This window comes from Panthera onca, chromosome C1, assembly GCF_046562875.1.
Source record: "Panthera onca isolate mPanOnc1 chromosome C1, mPanOnc1 haplotype 2, whole genome shotgun sequence".
In the NCBI taxonomy this organism is placed as follows: Eukaryota; Metazoa; Chordata; class Mammalia; order Carnivora; family Felidae; genus Panthera; species Panthera onca.
This window is the reverse complement of record NC_138346.1, coordinates 13899652-13915203: the sequence shown is the minus strand read 5'-3', so window position 1 is coordinate 13915203 and position 15552 is coordinate 13899652. Positions and strand designations below refer to the sequence as shown.

The 15552-nt window shown below is 43.2% G+C and overlaps 1 protein-coding gene across 11 annotated transcripts in view; it reads right to left on the bottom strand.

Annotated features, from left to right (window-relative positions):
* Positions 1-15552, bottom strand: part of DOCK10 (dedicator of cytokinesis 10) — a 266571-nt gene that overhangs the window by 65783 nt on the left and 185236 nt on the right. For all 11 annotated transcript variants that reach the window (XM_078450838.2, XM_078450840.2, XM_078450839.2 and 8 more), the window contains exons 17-25: positions 14643-14830; positions 14073-14138; positions 12024-12116; positions 7795-7918; positions 7481-7602; positions 7019-7105; positions 3738-3830; positions 2945-3063; positions 495-564 (exon numbers count right to left, since the gene is read on the bottom strand). In XM_078450838.2, coding sequence (XP_078306964.1) covers positions 495-564; positions 2945-3063; positions 3738-3830; positions 7019-7105; positions 7481-7602; positions 7795-7918; positions 12024-12116; positions 14073-14138; positions 14643-14830 — 962 coding nt within the window. The remainder of the gene's footprint in view (positions 1-494; positions 565-2944; positions 3064-3737; positions 3831-7018; positions 7106-7480; positions 7603-7794; positions 7919-12023; positions 12117-14072; positions 14139-14642; positions 14831-15552) is intronic.

The following is a 15552-nucleotide window of genomic DNA, read 5'->3' as shown; positions in this document are numbered from 1 at the left end:
GGGCTAGTGGATCATGCCCGAGGATAAAGGACTTAACATACCAGAAGCAGGTACAAATATACAGTAACTGGGAAAATGAAATAATGCCTGAGAAAACAATAAAAAGAGCTAAGAAAACATTACAGAAGAAACACAGAGCATTCAACAAGCCAACAGGAAAAAATATTCCTTAACTATACACAGGAATTGCATTTATTTGTAATGTTGACTTCAAAAGGGCAATACTTTTTCATTTTCTCTTCTCTTTCTTTGCTCTTCCTCCCCGTATAAATCTTCATTTGCACATGTACATGTTATTTATATAGTTAAAGAGCACGTCTGGGTTATCAACGCGAAGAGATGGGGTTCTAAGTAGCTAAGGGGAATGCTTGAGATTACCGAGGGGAAGCCCCATCCAGCTAAAGGGAGAAACTTCCCACTTGTTGCAGACAGGAAATGAGACAAACCACACAGCACAGGGGGATATGCCCAGTGTTCAAGTGTCGATTTCATACCTTAATGTACGACTGGATGGAGTGGTCCAGCTGTTCCTCATGGCACTTGGCCACGATGTCGGTCAGAACCCTGGAAAAACAAAACTTCAGTGGCCTTTCTGGAGAAGGCGGGAAAATACCACTTGGCTTGTCACTGGTATGTTCCATAAACTGGGTATTTAATAGATACTGAATGAACGCATGGACCAATTTCAGACACCTCCTCTCATCCCCCAATACGGGATATTTAATATCCCTATTACCCATTAACTATTTCCAACCCTGAAATCTCGAAACACTAAGATAGAAGTAATATCTTACGGCTGCAATGTCCCACTGGAGACTTCTATGGCTTGCCCGTTTGAAGACACTGCCTTCTTGGAAAAGGGATCAGTTTTAGTACCTGATTAAAACTCAAGACGTTTAACTTCCAATTGATTATCATAGTCCATTTAAGAGGACCTTTCCTTTCAACACAGAGGTGCTACACACGTTTTTGTGGAAAGCAATGAGGTTAAGATTCAGGGTTTTGTTTTTTATTTCCCTCCTTAGCTGCTGAGTTTCTGATAGCAGCAGTGGTGTGGGCTGGTTGTTTTCACATGCATACCTCCAGTTGCTCCATGGCTGTGACTGATGTTTTAGAATGTCTCAGATTTTCAACAGATCTATCCGCCGAAATATTGAGGAGTCTTGTCAACAAAGACCCATATATTCATACTGGAAAGAGCCTCAACTGAAGGTACAGTTGGGAACTTTTAATCTGAGTCCAGAACTGGCTCTCATGGAACGATTAGGCATTAATTTTTCAGAGCTTCAGGGCTCTACTTTAAAAATGAAAATGAAGAGGGATGCCTGGGTGGCGCAGTCGGTTAAGCGTCCGACTTCAGCCAGGTCACGATCTTGCGGTCCGTGAGTTCGAGCCCCGCGTCAGGCTCTGGGCTGATGGCTCGGAGCCTGGAGCCTGTTTCCGATTCTGTGTCTCCCTCTCTCTCTGACCCTCCCCCGTTCATGCTCTGTCTCTCTCTGTCCCAAAAATAAATAAAAAACGTTGAAAATAAAATTAAAAAAATAAATAAAAAAAAATAAAAATGAAAGCGAAGATAAAAACAGAGAGGGAGGCAAACCATAAGGGACTCTTAAATACAGAGAACAAACAGGGTTGCTGGAGGGGAGTGGGGTGGGGGGATGGGTTAAATGGGGGATGGGCATTAAGGAGGGCACTTGTTGGGATGAGCACTGGGTGTCATATGTAAGTGATGAGTCACCTGGTTCTACTCCCGAAACAAATATGACACTGTATATTAATTAACTTGCATTTAAATATGTAAATTAAAAAATAAAAATGAGGCTAAAGACCCTCATTCTGGAAAAGGTTAATAATATGCTTATGAGTTAGGAAAGTTATGGACACATTTCAATGTTAACAGCAATTTTTCTTCCTAGAATTCTGTGACTAATATTTTCAAAACACTGAACATTAGAAATATATGATCCTTTAACTAACTTAAAACGGTATCTTTATAGAGAGGAAATTATGATTGTCAGAGTCATTAGACAGGTTAGTAATGTTGGAAGAATGTAGCATAGACAAATTTAAAGTGAGTACAATTTAAGAAAAATTTAAAAAAAAAGTCTAGGGTGAATGCAAAATGGTACAGCTACTCCGGTTTTCTTAAAAGCTACACATGCAATTATCATATGATCCAGCAATTGCATTGGCTATTAATCTGAAAAATAAAATCTTGTGTTCACCTAGAATCTACGAAAAACTGGGAAAATCCCCAGCTCTTCTTCATATCTATCTATATCTATCTATCTATCTATCTATCTATCTATCTATCTATCTATCTAAAATTTTAACAGATTAGTAGTATCTATCTATCTATCTATCTATCTATCTAAAATTTTAACAGATTAGTAGTATCTATCTATCTATCTATCTATCTATCTATCTATCTATCTATCTAAAATTTTAACAGATTAGTAGTTACCAAGGATAGGGGTGGGGGTGTGATGTGATGGAAGTAACTGCGCCTATAAAAAGGCAACATGAGGGATTCCCCGGGTGATGGAAATTGTTCTGTATCCTCATTCCATCAATGTCAATATCCTGGTGGTGATACTGTGTTACAGTTTTGCAAGATGTTGCCATTGGTAAACTGGGTAAAGGGAACATGGGGTCTCTCTCCATTATTTCTTAGGACTGAATGCAAATCTCTAATTATCTCTAAATAAAAAGCTTAATGATAAAACAGAAGAAAGAGTAAAAAAAAAAAGAGGTCTAAAACTTTATCCAAATGATACTAACAAATGGCTTGAAAGCAAGAAGTCAAGAGTGATAAATACTTAAGATTTGAGATCTGTGTTCAAACGAAACGCAGGCACACGCGAGTAGTGGTCATTCTCTTGCAACCAGTTTGGTGCAACCACGGACTGTGAGATCTCTTCTCCCGAGACCGTGTGATACATACCTGGTCACGGCTGTACTTATTTCGTCTTCTTCGTTCTGTACCAGCACCTTGAACAGCTGATTCAAGATTATAGGCAGAAAACTCATGATTGTGTGAATCTTTTCCACATTCAGTAAGTTCTGTAGTAAATTGGTAGGAAAAAAAAAAAGGCACCGATGAATTTTAAGGCACATTCTGCTGATGTTTTGTAGAACTCAAATATGAACGCTGTAGCTCACCTTCCTTTGGCTTTATTCTTCATTGCATTTGGCAAGGCACACAGGCATGGGGGTGATGTTGCGAGGGCACTTTATATAATTATGTAATTTAAAATCAACTGATTCTGATTTTCAACCGTTTTTCTTTTGGGAAAAAACCCTGATCTCTGCTAGTTTTTTTTTTTTTAATTTTTTTTTTAACGTTTATTTATTTTTGAGACAGAGAGAGACAAAGCATGAACGGGGGAGGGGCAGAGAGAGAGAGGGAGACACAGAATCGGAAGCAGGCTCCAGGCTCTGGGCCATCAGCCCAGAGCCCGACGCGGGGCTCGAACTCACGGACCGTGAGATCGTGACCTGAGCTGAAGTCGGACGCTTAACCGACTGAGCCACCCAGGCGCCCCTCTGCTAATTTTTTAAGCAACACACAAAAACTAGGCACTGAGACATAACCATTTACTCTCTGAAACTGATAAGGCATCTAAAAATCTTCAAGGGCAGTAACCTCTTAGTTTGCTACTCGCTGGAAACCGTAAAGACCCCTTTCCCCCGTTTCTACCTTGGAGACACTGAAACTGTTTGCAGGTCACTGTTACCTTACAAGAGCGGATGAAATTCGAGGTAGGCGACTGAGACATATCTTTCTCCCTTTTTTGGCACTGTCGGAAAAACGCGTTCACATGGGGATCCTGAAACAGGAAAGAAAGCGTTTATTTCTGGTGTCGCATAAATGGTGTAACAATCATGGCGATGGGCGGTGCGAGTGTTTCTGTAGAACCGACGCATCAATGAGCAGGTACTTTATCAGGGACTGAGAATGAACGCTTTCGTTTCCGCTAGACATTCTGGCACACTGAAGGCTCTGCCTGGACCACCAAGCCTGCTTTCTCTCTTATTTCTTCCTCATAGGTATGTTTTCCTTCTCAGCCACATGACAGTGACTGGAGAAGCACTTTCCTTGGGTTTGTTCCCCTCATCATTTAATTTAATTTAATTTATTTATTTATATTTAAAAAAATTGTTTTTTTTTAACGTTTATTTATTTTTGAGACAGAGAGAGACACAGCATGAACAGGGGAGGGGCAGAGAGAGAGGGAGACACAGAATCGGAAGCAAGCTCCAGGCTCTGAGCCATCAGCCCAGAGCCCGACGTGGGGCTCGAACACGCGGACCACGAGATCGCGACCTGAGCTGAAGTCGGATGCTTAACCGACTGAGCCACCCAGGTGCCCCTTTTTTCAATTGCCTTCTTGCATCTTCCTGGTTTTTTCCACAGACTTCTAGATAGTTTTCTTACATATTTCTTAACACACAAGAGAGGATGTACTCTTAAGATGCAGAGGGACATTTGCAGGCTTCAAATGTCTGAGCTAATAAAAAATGAGGAAGTTCATACTAACCTGATGAGATAAAAATGACTCGGACCCTTTGTTATGGGGGGAATTATGTTCTCCCACAATCCATACATTGAAGTCCTAACTTCCACTAACTCAGAATGTAGCTATATTTAAATTGTTTTTAATTTTTATTTCTGAGACAGAGAGAGACAGAACGTGAGCTGGGGAGGGACAGAGAGAGAGGGAGACACAGGATCCGAAGCGGGCACTAGGCTCCGAACCATTAGCACAGAGCCCGATGCGGGGCTTGAACTCACAAACTGTGAGATCGTGACCTGAGCTGAAGTCAGATGCTTAACCGACTGAGCCACCCAGGCGCCCCAGGATGTAACCATATTTAAAGTTAAGTGCTTTAGAGAGACAATTATAAATTTTAAAATGAGGCAGTTAGGGTGGACCTAATCCAGTATGATTGATGTCTCTATAAAAGAGGAGATTTGGACCCAGAGACAGACACCAGATGTGTGTTGGCACAGAGGGAAAGACCACGAGGGGACCCAGCAAGAAGGTGACCACCTGTGCACCAAGCAGAGAGGCCTCAGAAGAAACAAACCCTGCTGACACCTTGATACTGGACTTCCAGCCTCCAGAACGGTGAGAACATAAATTTCTGTGGTTTAGGCCACCCAGTCTGTGGTGTTTTGTTACCGCAGCCAGAGCAAACTAATACATCTTTTCATGCTACTTCCTGAAGAAGGTGGCAGCTTGGAGATTCTCGGAGTTCTGAGCTGGGGTCAAACTTATACAGTCAGAAAGCGAGACACAGAATTTTAGTGAAGATACACATTCTGGATGTTTCTCTGGAATATGTCGACTCTAGAAGCGCATCTGTGACTTGGGTTTCCCTCAGGTTCCCTCTGGTGTGCGTGCATGTGTGTGTGCCTGTGCGTGTGTGTGATACTTTCAGTTTCACTTCATTTATTCATCTATTGGACAACCCCTTACTGCAAGCTGACTCTGTGCCAGGCCCTTGGCAGGCGCGGAGGACGGAGTGGAGGGCCAGGAAAATCCAGTCCCTTCCATTACGCCAGGGAGACGGCACCATACCACAATTTCAACACATAGCTACTTGGTCACAGTTAGGTAAGTGCTTCACAGGAAAGCAGGGTGCCACATGGGGGTATGACAAGATGGCGGGGCCTGTCTGAGGGGTCTGGGAATGGGAGGGGCTTCTTTGAGAAAGTGACCTTTGAGGCTGGGTCTGAAGGATGGGTAAGCGCTGACCAGGCCCATGTGGGGAGGGGAGGAAGGGAAGGAGAGACTGCCTTCCTGGCGAGGAGGGCTGAGCGTCAAACGGGACGCTAGGCAGGTGGGAGACACGGTGCAAGACAGGGCCTGGGCGGTTGATCCCTGAGGTAAGTCCTGTGCTTGAGGAAAGATGAATGTATCCCCCACAGGGCAATGCGTACGTGGGCGGTGGAAGGGGCGGTAAGAGAAAGGTGAGTGGTGGTGAGTCACAGACACCTGGGCTGCTGGGAGGAAAGCAGCCGGAAGTGTGTGAAAGAGACATTGGTATTCTCAGGTACAGAAAGGCAGGATTGGGTGGGGAAGGACCATTGTGTGGGACTTGCCCGGTGGGAACGGCATCAGAGAGCAAACGGGTGTGAAGAGTTTGGGTAGAGGACTGGGCAAGAGGGCTAAATCTGGCTTGAGGAACCAGAGGTCACCGAGGGAAATTCTGGTCCATTATGTGTGTAATCCCCGGATTGTTTCATTTTTCTTAGCAACCAAGTAATTAGCAACTCACGGAGAAATCCGTCGTCTATATACTTGTAAGAATCTGCTTTGTAATTTATAATTCGTCATCATAAAAGTCCATATAGTGTAGTAAAATAAGCAGCCAGGCAACGGAAGGGGCGAGCCTGTGGTAATGTCGCAATGACTGTAATTACCATTGGAGAGCATGTTGAAGTTCTGAGATATTTTCACATGTGGTTTCTCGTTTCGATCCTTCCCCAAACCTTAGGTAGATTTTATCGTCATCATTCTCCTGACGACAAAAATACTGACTGCAAGGCTGGTGTGGCCTGTGCAGGGTCACTGAGGCCGAATTTGGCCGAGGAGGCCCTGAGACGCAATTCTGCATTTGGAGCGGATGCCTTGGCATTCGGAGCACTGGATAGGCCCTGGGAGTCAGACTTAGTTTTGAGGTAAAGATCCAAATTCTTTCATTTGAACCTTCGCCATTTTTAACACGTGGGTGTTGTCTGTGGAAGCAAACCATATTTCAAGGAGGGGGGTGGGCATCAACCTGACAAAGACACCTCCGATACTCTAGTCCCTGGTTCTGGAGGGTTGGGACATTCTCTCTCTCCTCGGAGAGGCATAAAATTATGCTGCAGACATTCTGCCTTGGCAGTTTTCAGTCACCTGCTCCCTGACAGCATGTGACATGGGGAGTCCCCTTCCATGAATACAGGAGCCCCCCGCTGATCGCACGTGTTGGGGCTGATGCTGACATTTAAGGACAACACGCTCACCTGAGTATTCACTGTGGACACCACAAATGTTGACACTCTGAAGAGCGGCTTTCCACCGTCGACCCACTTAATGTCACTCCCGCCATGCTGTAAAAAAGGGCGTGTTATTGTCGCTGCGGCAATTTGAGAAAAGAAACTAAACAGGTTATTTAGCTTATGTTAATTGGCTGTCCTGACCCATGACATCATCTTCCATGACTCTAGGGATGGGAAAGAAAAGATGCGAATATAGTTGGCAATATTGGGGAGTGAGACCGATATCAGCGAGTCATTCTAATAGATCATTTCTCCTGGCCAGAAACTAAACAAGACGCTTGAGATATTGTGGGGTACGTGACTCATCACTACGATGGATACGTACACCGTGGCCTTTGGGTTAAATTAAACAGCAGACAGAAGATAACCTCGTGCCATGTAGCTCATGTATTTCTTTTTTCCCTTACATTATACATCACTCAATACCTTCCCACTCGCAGAATCTTGAACGCTTAAGTAATTAGGAGGCAGGCTTGTTGCTATTGGGATATTGTACTCTTGAGAAGCGATCTGATCATGTCTCATCAGCGGAAGCCAAGCATACCCAACTGTGCAGAGGAAGAACAAAGAGAAAACTTCTGAGTACAAACCTCCGTGGTGAGGACCAAAAACAAAGTGTGTGTCACTTATGAATACAAAACTTCACTGAAAATTTTAATAAATCATAGCTTTAAAATACTCCCCAATGCAAGTCCCACAGACCCCATGTGAAGCTGTCTCGGAATGCTGCCCATCAGTACCTGATGTTTCCAGCGTCTCTTTTTTCTTGGCATTAGCCTTGGCATTTATGTCACAAGTGACGTGATAAAAAGAAAACAAAATATGGTGTTTCTCATGGAGCTGTGTTGGGAGCTCGATTTTCACCTGCAACGAAAGAGATCATAGCTGGACTGAGATTAAACTCATTTGCCTAGGGTCAGGGAAAGACACAGCATAGGCACCTTGACCTTTTAAAAATTCTTTTACTGAAACTGAGGTCCGTGTTTCCTACTTCGTGGTAGAAACATTGATTTGACTCTTAATGGATATCTATCCTGCTAGCAGTCATGTGTTAAGAGGCTGATATTTTTACTTCTTTACTGTGGTGATGATGATAATTTGGAAGGCGTAGTATTTCTCGTTGGATAATTTAGCCAGTAGAGAATGGATTAAACACACACACACACACACACACACACACACACACACACACACATACACACACACACACACAAAAGGCACAGATTGAGGACCTATCAGCAAGGCACATACACTGGGTGACCTGAGCCCTTGCCTCGCAGATTGTGTGCCTGGACCAATGAGCATCACTTGGGGGCTCATTAGAAATGCACAGTCTCGGACACTACCCCAGACATGTGGAATCAGAATCTGCATTTTAATAAGATCCCCAGGCGATTCATAGGTACGCTGCTGAGAAATGTGGCAGTAGGAAATGACGTAACTTAAGCACAGAATCTATCCCTTTTTGAACCTAACGAAAAAAACACTTACAAGATGTGTTATCACGGTGACTAAGTAATGAGCTGTTTTGTGAAGATGTCATTCTGTAGCTACATAAAGAATACTTCTGAATAAATATAAAACATAAAGTTGATATATGTTAAAAAAGTACTTAGGAGAATACCCCATGTTCTTAAAAGGAAATGTTTTGACACCCTCTATATTTTATAGTGCCTTTCAGTTTCCAAATCTCTGCCACATACATTGTCATTTAATTTCTCCCAAAGCCTTGTGAAGTAGGACGATGCACATGTAGGCACCCAGTCGAGAGATGTTACAGGGGTTTGACTCACGAGGAGTATGGTCTAATTAGCAATAAGATCGTCTGGACGAGAAATCATGTGTTTTGATATCTACTTACGGCTGGAATCCCAGGATCTCACGCATGTTAAGCTACATTCAACTCAGTATCAGCAACTAGGTAGTTTCCAGAATACTCAAGCAACAAGGTGATAGAAAGCCATGCAAATTATCTGCCAGCTCATTTATTACACTCTCTGTGCATCTACCTATGTAGCTAATATGTTTTCACATTGTTCAGGAAAGGATTTACTACACTGATTTTGAAAATGGTATCCCTCAAACAGCAGCATCAACATCATCTAGAAACCTGTTCTAACAAGTATCATGCAACTTCTCGGGCCCCGGTTCAGACACATGGAATCCAAATATCTGGGGTGGGTTACAGTGATCTGTGTTGTAACCGGCCTTCCAGGTGATTCTGATGAATGGTAAAATTTGAGAGCGTCAGAATTAGAATGGTTTACAAGCTTACACATTCTTTATATGCCCCTATGCTAACCTGGTAACAAAAGCCAATGTACGTTGAAGAGCATACAATAATTAGTTACTTGCCAGGAAGAAATTTTCTTTCTTTTTTTTTTTTTTAAGACAACATAAATGGCATATGGGAACGTAGTAGGTTCTCAAGAATTCCAATTAACTATTAATGTAAACATCCTTCACTCAAATACTGCAAATATTTACGTTATACTGAGAACAATGCCTTGAAAGAATTTCTATCAATTTTTGCAATTAATGCAACTTTAGGTTTGAGTCGGCACTGCACAGTTCACCAGGCTGTTCATTATATACGTGTTCTCCTGTGGAAAAGTTCATGGCTTTTACAAGAATTCCGGGAAGCACATGAGAGCAAGAGAGATTAAAAGCCAGTGTTAACGGTGAGAACATCCTTAAAAAAAATCTTATATGTCTACAGAGAATGCATCTTTCAGATGGATTTTTCCAAGGGGTCAGCCAATAAAATAAATATTCTGTAATGTGGTAATAGCCCTTTACCTTAAATTTTTTTCACTTCTGTCTTGAATCTATAGGGAAAAATGTTTAAGTGCATTAAATGGATGTGGAGGAAGGAGATAAGGTGAAGGGAGGTCTGTGGTCTCACTGAGGTTCCTTAATTAGTTTAAAAATGACTGATGTGGACTAAGGTGTGGAAGGGAGAATAGCAGCTCCCCCCAAATATGTCCTCCCTGCTCTGATATCCAGAATCTGTAGACACACTAAACGGGATTTTCGAAAGGGATGAAATTAAGGATTTTAAAATGGAAAGGTTGGGTTGGAGTACCATGGGGGCCCAGTGTAATCACAAAGTCCTTATTGGAGGGAATTTGGAGTCAGAGATATGAGAAGGGAAGAAGAAGTCAGAGTGACGAAACATCTGCCGGAGAGTCACCAGCCAAGGCCTGCAGAAACTTCTAGAAGTTGGGAAAGGTAAGTCAAGGAGTCATCCCTAAAACCTGCAGAAGGATTGCAGGCCTGCTGACACCTTGATTTCAGCCCCGTGGGACCCATTTCAGGGTTACAACCTCCAGAACTGGAACATGGGTTATTCTATGCCACTAAATGTGGTGATTTACTATATAGCAGCAATAGGAAACTCGTAAAAAGATGTGATATTTTTAAACCCAGACACTGAATCAGCAGGTTGCATTACACCTTTGCTTTGCAGTCAGAAATTAAATTTAATCAAAGTTTGTTTATCTGAGTCTCTTTATAACACAAGCTGACCTGTGTGTAGTAATTTATCACTGGCCTGATTAGTTTTATCTATTTTTTAAAGTTTATCGATTTATTTTGAGAGAGAGAGACCACCCGTGGAGAAGGAGCAGTGAAAGAGGGAGAGAGAGAGAATCTCAAGCAGGCTCTGCGCTGTCAGCCCAGAGCCCAGCGTGGGGCTCAATTCCACAAACTGTGAGGTCATGACCTGAGTCAAAATCAAGAGTCGGACGCTTAAGCAACTGAGCCACCCAGATACCCCTCACTTAGTGCTTTTACATGTCTTAGAGCAGAGTGGCGAAGCTTCAGGCCCCAGAGTCACATGCCCTGGTTTGAACTCTGATTATCACTTATTAGTGGTGTGCCCTTGGCCAAGTTACTTCTCTGAGCCCCAGGGTCCTTATCCACAAAGTAGGAAGGTGTGAAGGTTAATTTTATGTCAACTTGACTGGGATGCAGAATGCCCAGACAGCTGTTGGGACATCATGTCTGGGTGTGCCTGTGAGTGAGGGTGTTTCTGGAAGAGTGGAGCATTTGAATGGAGGACTGCAAAGCAGATGGCCCTCCCCAGTGCGGGTTTTCATCATCCAATCTGATGAAGGCCAAATAGAACACAATGGCAGAAGAAGGATGAATTCCCTCTCTGCCTGACTGCTTGAACTAGAACACTGATTTTCTCTGCCCTTGGTGCCCTTCGTCTCAGGCCATCAGACTTGGACTGGGATCTACATCAGAGGCTCTCTGGCTCTCAGGCCTTCGGACACTACCGCTGGCTCTGCAAGGTCTCAGCCTTGCAGACAGAACATCATGAGACTTCTCATCTCCAGAACAACGTGAGTCAATCCCGTATAATAAATCTACCCATCTGTACACATCGATCTCCCCCTACCCGCTCTGGTTCTCTGGAGGACGCTGTGGGGATTGGGACGATGCAAATATGGAGTATGGCATGAGGCCTGGCACATAATAAGAGAGAGAGGCTTAGGAGTTGGCCAGGGCAGGTCTTGCTCTATGCTACATTTAGAGCCGAGGGGACCCAAGATCACTTGGGTTCACATAGGTCAGCAGCGAGTGTCGGCTCACACTCCTGTCTGTTCCTACGTTCTTTCCATTATGACCCGAAATGCAGCTATTGATTGGTAAAGCTATCGGACACAATCTTGATTACACTGACCAGTGAGATAAAAGAAAAAAATATTCTCAAAAAGAACGATGCCATAAAAATATCGCATTTTCGAAGGGCAATCCTACGCAGACATGTCTGAATTTGCAACATAACTCCCTGAACGACTGTCAGTGAATACAGTTTCTAAATCTCAGTGAAGCAAACCACCGTCAAGGCAGGCTCTCAGTCTGAGATGTGGTCCAGAGAGTGTTTATCTTCGTGAGTTTCCTGACCCACTCACCCATCCTGTGAAGAGCTGCTGGGGGCTGTGGAGGCCTTGGGCCTTACCTCGTCAGAGAAATCCGGATTCTGGGAATGGTGCAGAACTGCTGTGTGGGCAGCTGAGGTGAAGAGAGGCCCTCCAGGTTTTCCATAAATACACTGTTTAAAAAGTTATGAGGTGAATAATTATGAGTGTCTGAAATTAACCCCGAGCACACACACACACAAATGTCACAACCCTTCAGTTACCAATCCTGGAACAAAGATGAATTTTGTGACACCTTGCCAGGCTTAGCTGACATCTAATTAACCTTGAACTTCTTTCACCTGCTGCCTTGTATTTATGATACCAGGGTGCTGCTGAAGAAAATGTGAAGGCTTTAATTCATCATGCAGCCACTGCATCAATGCTGAATACCTGAATCAGTGCATTACCTAACTTTTGATTACCCAGGAGATAAGAGCTAATTTGTTCCATTCTGATTCCTGCAGGATGGCTTTTGGAAGGGGCCCACGGTACCCAGCTCTCGTTTAGAGTCCAAGGTAGTGAGTCCCCGGTGACCGTAGGTCTGGCTGGACCCCAGTCCCTGACATGCCAGCTCGCAACCAAGAATTCTGAGGTGGAAGGATAGGGCTGGTTCCAGTCTCCACCATATTGCATTACTATTCTCTCCCAGCCAGGGGATGTCCTATGGCACTTCCTAGGCAGCTAGCTTAAAAGCTCCCTTCGCCCAAGGATCAGGGTCCCTCTTCTGCAGCCTGCTGATCTCTGCGTGATCCTTTAGAACACAATGGAACAGGAGACCCACACACCTGCCATTGCTAGAATTTTCCCCTTCAACACTGCACTAGTAGGCCTGCTGTGCTTGCCATCTGGCTGTTGCCTTTGCTTGCTTGAAAATTCCATTTTGCTTAGTTTGTCTCTCCTGATGCTCACTAATGTTACTGCGGAACTTGGAACCTACAGATACCGATGGTGGCTCAAGACTATTTTAAAGAACTCTTTCTCCGCTACATTGATTCTTCTTCTTCTGAATAATGCTGCAAACCTCCTCGGTACTGAGAACATGATTGGTACCTGACAGAGTGCTGTAAGAGATTATCTCAGATAATTGCAGGGGTGAGTTAGGAATTCGCTTTGTCCCTCACTATTTCATTCCTCTGACTCCTAGAAACTGGGAAGATCTGGCCACAGGCCCACTGAAAAGAATCATCCTCTCTTTTTATGGGTTACTCTTTGTTGTTTGAAGTCCCTTACAGAAAAACAGTCTACATCAAATGTGAACTTTGAAAAATGACATCCAGTCGCAGTATGCAGTTTGTATAAACCATGTGGTCTGATGGATCTTATTAAATCATGCGATCAACTGCAGGGACCGACTTTCCAGAGCCATTTCCCAGCTCCTCGGTCGCTGGGCCACACTTTCCTTCCCTGGATGTGGGCATCCCATGGGCCCGCTGCACCAGCCATCAAGCTCGTACAAAGCAGCCCTGCCACACAGGCCTCATGAGGGCCCGCTGGGATGTGGCATTTGAAGTCAAGGATGTGGAATTGAGAGGCGGGCTAATCTCTGAAGAGGGCAGTCTTCTAAAGGGGAATCTTTGCATTTAGTCACACTAGAATGGTTTCCTTTTTCCCATATGGTGAAAAGCTAAGCAAGGCTACAAGTCCGGCCTTTCCAGTAGATGCAGTTAATGATGGCTATTAGATCAGGCGCATTTTAGGAAATCTAAAACAGATGTATTGAATTGCTCCTCTTTCTTTTTTCTTTTCTTTAAAGTTTATTTATTTATTTTGAGGAGAGAGAGAGAGAGAGAGAGCGAGCACACGCCCAAGTGGGGAATGGGCAGAGAGAGAGAGAGAGAGAGAGGGAGAGAGACAGAATCCCAAGCAGGCTCTGCAATACCAACGCAGAGCTGGACGCAGGGCTCAAACCAATGAACCTCGAGATCACGACCTGAGCCAAAGCCAGACGCTTAACCGACTGAGCCACCCAGGTGCCCCAAATTGCTGCTCTTTCAATCACATTCAGATAAAAAGCTCCTTGGTGGCAAAAAGAACCTGGGCACCTGCCCTCCCCCTGGATGCTGGGTCCCCGTGAAGACTTGGCTCACCTTCACGGGCTTGGCACCTTCTTCGTCAGAGTTTTTGAATTCAACACACACGGTTATGTTTCGAGCCTAAAATTACAGAGAGGGAAAATGGAAATTGTAATTTCCTGTTAAATAACACCAAAAAACAATCCAAACATCTAAAATAAGTAGCTTCTAATTAAATCTGAAAAATGTATAATACCCGACACTTTCTTGTGACATTATCCACAGTGTTCAGAAATAGCAGAAGGATTTGGAGATATTATTTAAAAGGAAGAAAAAAAACTCATATCAAAAGAAGGCAGGTGTGCTATTTTCGGAGTATCTTAAGAAACTGAAAATAAAAGAAGTCTAGAACAAAATAATTTAGGGCTGATTTTAGAAAGGATTATTAATATGTTATAATACGGTGCGTCTTTAAGCACCTTTAAGGTGAAACTCATCACTGTCCCTTATGAAGCATTTTCTGCAAGTGGATTTTATTCCAAGATATTGACCTATGATAATTTGTACTTGAACTTTCAAAAAACCCTCTTAATATGGTCTCAATAGGGTGCAGAGAGAGCATAACATCTTGGAAGTATATTGTACCTTGTTGAAACATTTCTGGCTATCGTACTTGAGGTGCTTGGGGTAAATGTAAATTTGATTTTTGTATACTCTATAAGGACGACAATACTTTGTTGAGTCGTAAACAAATTCTTCCACCTCCACCGTGGGTTCTGGTTGAGCCGTCACATCGAAAGGCTTGACAGGGATAAAGGACGATGTTACACAGTCTTTAAAAATCAGAAAATAAGAGTTTGTCATTTAACTTGATTGTTTAAAGTGAATAATACTTAACATATTTTAAAATGAATCCAGTTGAAATAGAAACTCCATTTGTAAAGGAATTTTTATTTTATTTTTTTAAAGTTTATTTATTTATTTTAAGCAAGAGACAGAGGGCAGGGGAGGGATAGAGAGGGAGAGAGACAGAATCCCAAGCAGGCTCCACACTGTCAGTATGGAGCCTGACGTGGGGCTTGAACCCATGAACTGTGAGACCGTGACCTGAACCTAAACCAAGAGTCAGACGCTTAACCAACTGAGCCACCCAAGAGCCCCAAGTAAAGGAGTTTATGTTAAGTTATGCTAGCATGAAAAATTTGTAGGAGGTAAAGGTGACAGATAAGCTATTTAATATTCAAACTGATGTCTCAAAATATTGGTAAATCTTTTGGATGGATTTATAACTATTTTCTTTGTGCACTAGGCTTCACATAGAAAGTAAATTTTAGTTAATGATTCTCCAAGCACGTTAACCTGCGATTATAAAGATTAACCCACCGGCATTTACTGTAACATAAAAATAATACACATATTGATATATGACCAAACAAAACTTTGTCCAATCGGTCTATCATGGGTAGTACTTAATGGATTGATAGTAAGTTTTCTCTATGGAGTGATTTCACAACACAAGCCTGAAGCCTCTCTGCATTTTTGATACAACTATTCT